The sequence below is a fragment of the Mercenaria mercenaria genome, chromosome 1 (assembly GCF_021730395.1).
Source record: "Mercenaria mercenaria strain notata chromosome 1, MADL_Memer_1, whole genome shotgun sequence".
Classification (NCBI taxonomy): Eukaryota; Metazoa; Mollusca; class Bivalvia; order Venerida; family Veneridae; genus Mercenaria; species Mercenaria mercenaria.
In genome coordinates, this window is record NC_069361.1 from 30,172,682 (window position 1) to 30,178,591 (window position 5,910).

General features: G+C 36.8%; 1 protein-coding gene across 1 annotated transcript; it reads left to right on the forward strand.

The window, feature by feature from the left end:
• Nucleotides 1-5,910, forward strand: LOC123545691 (NPC intracellular cholesterol transporter 2-like). Its single transcript, XM_045332005.2, has 4 exons — nucleotides 1-127; nucleotides 449-553; nucleotides 3,370-3,539; nucleotides 5,809-5,910. Exons 1-4 carry the CDS (start codon nucleotides 43-45, stop codon nucleotides 5,902-5,904), a joined length of 456 nt encoding a protein of 151 aa, XP_045187940.2. The 5' UTR covers nucleotides 1-42; the 3' UTR covers nucleotides 5,905-5,910.

A 5,910-nucleotide genomic window follows, 5' to 3' on the forward strand; every position in this document is an offset into this window, starting at 1 on the left:
AGAAAGATATATTCATTCAGATACGTGGACGAAATCCTAAACATGTTAAAATTTACTTTCTTAGCTTTCTTTGCCTTTTATGCTGCCTCATCAAGTTTTGCCGTGAAACTACGCTACACAGATTGTGGTATATGAATATTCATCTATAAGTATTAGTTTTCTACATGTTATTTCTCGACGCGTCATACGTATTCAATACTTTGTCTTCACTTTTGTCATTTATTCTTATTATAACTAGCTTTCCAACTAAAATATATATACATGCACAATAACTTATTTACTTAAGATCATTGTTAAATATATAGAAAGAATTTGTTTTAGAGTAATATTTACTTTCCTTATATTGCAAATGGGAAAAATGTTAAAATGAATTGTCAGCGTTCTCGGTTCAGTGACTTTAAATGAAGATTGGAATGTATAAAATATGAAACATGTATTCTATTATCAGGGTCATCTGCAGATGTTCATTCGATAACTTTGGAGCCATGTTCTCAGGATCCGTGCGTCATACACCAACAGCAGAATTATACAGCTCATATCAGTTTCACACCAAGTAAGTTTACAAACAAACTGAATTATAGGGGGCATCCCAATGTTCTGAAGTTACCTAGTTATCTAGTTACAAATACTTCTTAGATTTATACGAAAATATACACCCCCCCCCCCCCCCCCCCCCCCAAAAAAAAACAACAAAAAAACAAAAACATTTGAATTGTTTACGAATATGCAGGGAATTTAAGGAGTAATAGTAAAATAAAACCAGGAATGTTCAAAGACTGTTATACCAAAACTATTTTTGTACTTTAGATACAGCTGTTGATCGTCATTGTGATTGTTCTCGATAATGTTTACAATCTGCCAAACTGACAGACTCATCTCCAGACGCCACGTCCATATCACAAATACAAACTGAGATACTTATTGTAATCTAACGGATTCTTTACTGGTTGTTCAAGCTAAATGTCGCAACCACCATTAAATGTCGCAAGGTTGACGTTAAATGTCGCAACCACCGCTGAATGTCGCAAAATCGTCTGCCGCTAAAAGTCGCACCTTTAACGTTAAATGTCGCAAAAATTTGCCTACCGTTATATGTCGCAACACCAACGCTAAATGTCGCACAGCAAAATAAGGTAAGTTAAACAGTCTTTACAACTTAGAGATAAGACTGGGTAATGCATGCTTGATTTCGGAAGGGCTGAATTGACCTTTCACTCTAATCTGCAGGTTTGCTTTTCAGTGGTACCGCACCATACATACGTTATATTTCATATGTAAAGGTTTGAGCACTAACGTGGTACTCGCCACAGTACTAGATTTATTTCAGGTCTGAACTATGTAATTCTATGGAGTCCTGTTTAGCTCATGAGACATTAAGCTCGGGCTCCGTATTGTCGCGCGTTGTATCGCATGTCTTTAGTCGACCTGAATTTCGTTACACAACAGGCCGGGGGCCAGAAATTGTTGATCGAGGATGGGAGGTGGGGATTGGGGGGGGGGGGGGGGGGGGGCACTAAAGCGTCACCGGCGACGTGCGGTAGGTACGGGGTTCCTCTGTCCGTATTTGTGGGAAAGTTTTTTCTATACAGGTATGAAATGTTGGCCTGTGGTGCATTTTTGTCTATTTTTAGGTACGTACTAGAGGGGCACTCCCCTTATTTTAGGTGGTTAGGGTCTTTTCCCATGGACAATTTTGAAATACAAGTATGGAATGAGGACTTTTATTGCATTTTTTGTTCAAATTTCGGTGTATGGGAGGGGTTATCCCTGTCATTTTCGAGGGCTCAGGGTCTCTCCCCGAGAAAGTTTGAAAAACAGGTATAAACTGGTTGCCTCTGGTGCATTTTTTCTTAATTTTAAGGTGCTGGAGGGGTACTCCCCCGTCCCCCATTTTAAGGTGTCAAGGGTTCTTCCCCCTGGGGAATTTTGAAATATAAGTATAAAATGTTCACCTCTGGGGCGTTTTGGGTCTACATTTTGAGAAAATATTATTTCCAAAATAGTTGGGTGCAACATTGATGAGTATAAGTCACTAGTAAGCCAACAAAGGTGGGGTTTGGGGTGGAGGAATCGGCTCGGGCAACAATCCAGGCCTGTTACACAATAGGATGTTTAACTACGCGACACAAAGACTGTGTTTTGTACCAGCTGTAGAAAACGAAGATTTTCTATTAATCAGCCATGGGTTCTATTTCTTTGTTTGCAGGTTTACATTTAAAACCATAAGGTGACTATCAAGCTTCAATGGCGGAGAAAGATCCTATGTGGCCCTCTGTACATTCTTTCAGGTAAAACGGGAATTTTGATATTTTTTTACTTTTAGTCTCTTAAAATTGTTTGGTTTAGTCTCATACCCCTCATTATCCTACTTTTTCGCCTACCCACACATAACCCCCTCTCCCCCCCCCCCCCCCCCCCACCCTCTTCAAACATGTAAATTTTTATATTTTCTATTAATTGTCTTAGTGCTGTATGTTTATGTCTTAGATTTCTGTGTCGTTATTTACCCCGTTCCCCACCCATACCCAACTCCCACAAACATACAACACTATTATCAAATCGTGTTTAGTTAGAAGAAACCTCAGAATATTTCTGTCCTAAAATACTGGCCCTATTACAAAATAATTTCACAATTTCACAAATATTTTTCTTGCGTGACTGTTCAAGCAAGGTGTGGAACTCAGGTGAGCGATCTAGGGCCAACAAAGCCAGCAAAGCCCTCTTGTTGCTATACGTAACAGCACTTATCATTAAGATAATTATTTGTATTACATAAACCTGCTAATTTTTCCCTCAAAAAAGTAAATATACACAAGGAATTGATAGTCATAGTGTCAAATAGGAATTGCGACATTAGCGTTGGTGTTGCGACATATAACGGTGGGCAAATTTTTGCGACATTTAACGTTAAAGGTGCGACTTTTAGCGGCAGACGATTTTGCGACATTTAGCGGTGGTTGCGACATTTAACGTCAACCTTGCGACATTTAACGGTGGTTGCGACATTTAGCGGCGTTGCGACATTTAACGTTGCCACACCCAGCACTGACCCTGAGATACAAAAGTAATCTACAACTTGGCTTGCACATATTAATTAAGTACCGAATACAGTTTTTACAGTCGCGTGCAACTTCCGGTTGGGTACAATCATGGCATGACCATTCATTAACACTATAGGAACGTTGATGCAATTCTGTTATTGTATACTCTCAAATGGCACTATAATAGCAGAATGTACGACCCATTCATTTTAAAGGGTTAGAACGCAAAGACCTTAGAAGTTTAGGCTTACTTGTGATTAAATTAAAATATGTTATCGATGCAATCAAGATTTAGTGCAATTGAGCAATATTATTACGTATGTTTCAGAGGCAAACCACGACAAAGCATATAACTTTGCTACAGGAATTATCTTTGGAAGCCCGCAGCCATTTGCAGTGTCACCGAAAGACGCTTGTGGTAATGGCGTACATTGTCCGTTACAGGCTGGTCTGATACAAACTTATACTGCAAGTGTATTAAGTCCTATCACTGATCCGGTAAGAAAATATGGACTTCTGTTCTTCTTTCATAGTTATTTATTTTATGTTTTCTTTTATTCATATAAGAAATTGTAGAAATAGCTGAGAGCGATTTGCTCGTTCAGGGTTGTTCAATGACAAAGGGTAGTACAACTTAGGTAATCTAAAGAACGTGAAAAAATTTACAGTGCTGTCATTTAAAATGTTAGTTTTACTTTACAAAGCCGGTCCTAGTAAATCCCATCAAAGGGCAAATATCAAAATAAAACAGACAATCAGTCTGAAAATTATAAGTACAGACGAGAGATGTTCAAAAGTGTTCTTATATCTTTATTTCTCGTCCTATTTGCTTAAAATTTGAAAACATGATGTATAAAAACATATTAAATGAATATCTCAGAGCATGTCCATTTGTCATTTGTCGTATCTAGCACAACGCCACTTCTTCAGTTCGTTTTAGAAATTTAGCAGGGTAAATATTAAGATAACAGTTAGAAAGAATAAACTTTTTTCCTTTGATAATTATGTGGGCAAAGTGGTTAATATTAACCAGATATTTTAATTCATTATAAACCTATATAAATTCTATAAAAAATCGGCTTGTATTTCACAAGCAATTATAAATAGGCAGAAAATAATCAGTATTTTACCTTTTGTATTGTACGTTGCGGGACTGCTTTCATAAATATGCATGACATGACACAGTTCCATAAATAGCGCAAATAAAAACATTTTAACATCGATAAACATAAAGACTTCATTCAATATCAAAACAACAAACCAAATGGTGGAGGAATATGATAAAAGGGTTGCGCACCTCGTGAGATTCGATCTTGGAAAAATCCACTCGAGCCATATACAACATCCCAGATCCACTGGCACAAGAACAAAAAGAAAATGCCTCTGTACATGTTATACCTTACCCCTAGGTATTCTTTAAGAACTATGGTCATGAACGGGAAAATATACTAACCCGTTCCAATCGCGCATTTCGTACCTAAAACACGCAGTTCGGTAAATGTGTACTTTGGATATCAAACAAGTGGTAATTTATCTTCCATTGTGTACCGGTCACATTTCTTAAATACATCTTAACTTAGAAAAACACCGCGTAGTTTATAGTTATTTTAACGTTACACAAAAAACTTGCTAGAACTTCCCTGGTGAAGTTCCGTTCTAGATTACAAAACCATTCTGACTGGCTGTTGTGAAAATGTATGTCAACCGTTATTTTGCTACACGTGTTTGCTAAAATGTGAAAATGCAGCATAAATATGTAAAATGAATAAAATAAACAGAACAGATGCAGACCAATGTACGTTTTCAAATTAAAGATCATATACAAGATCAATTTCATTCATCATTTAGAGTTTTAGTGTAAAATTTTGATTTTTTTTTAAATTCTGATTTTGTTTGTTTACATATCGCCAAACATGTGCACACTGTCGTGACCTCTAGACCGGATGTTCATTAGGGAAGGTCAAGCAAGTTTTTTCTGTAACGCTGACGAAAGCATAAAATATGTTGAAAATCTCAGCAATATGGAATATTGAGACAATGTGACTGGTGCACGATGGAAGATAAATTATCGCTTGTTCACTATACTAGGTACCCATCCACCGAACTGCGCGTTTAGGTTGAGAAATGCGCGATTGAAACGGGTCAGTATATTTTCCCCTTCTTGACCATGGTTCTTATAGAATACCTAGGGGTAAGGTATAACATGTACAGAGGCATTTTCTTTCTGTTCTGGTGCCAGTGCCCAGATCGAGCTACTTTTTTAACAGCGCTATTGTGTAGTCATATGAGTTGTACATATAGTCAAATAACACTAGAGTTAAAATATATAGAATGCGTGCAAAATTACAGAAACCTGCAGTTACTGTAAAGTTAGGGTGAAATACGTGCACAGTTAATGATCAATGCAGTGCGGGTAACGTGAAATTCGTGAATAGTAACATATGTTTGTTACGAAGTAGGTGCATCATTACAGATCATTGCAGTAATTGTAATGTGAAGTACAGAATATTTTTAAAGTATTCAATTAGTCATGTACGTGCATAATAATAGATTATTACAGTGCAGGTAATGTGAAAGACGTACAGAACTACAACACATTATAGTTATTAAAAAAAAATAATAATAATGTGATGTGAAGTGTGTGCACAAGCACAGGTCATTGCATTGAAGGTAGTGTGCAATAATCATTAGTAATAGTAACGTGAAATAAAATATGATATATAACTATTGTTGTAATTGATGATGTGGAGTATATGTATTTTTACAGAAACGTGTTGCCGCAAAGTGGGAGGTAAAAGACGAGAATGATCAAGACATCATTTGTTTTGTATTTCCGGTTGTAATAGTATGGAATAAATTCTGAAGTTAT

Coding starts and splice junctions, on each gene's coding strand:
- LOC123545691 (XM_045332005.2), top strand. CDS start 43: ATGTTAAAATTTACTTTCTTAGCTTTCTTTGCCTTTTATGCTGCCTCA. Junction 554..3,369: donor TCATATCAGTTTCACACCAA/GTAAGTTTACAA, acceptor CGTATGTTTCAG/AGGCAAACCACGACAAAGCA. Junction 3,540..5,808: donor TAAGTCCTATCACTGATCCG/GTAAGAAAATAT, acceptor GTATTTTTACAG/AAACGTGTTGCCGCAAAGTG.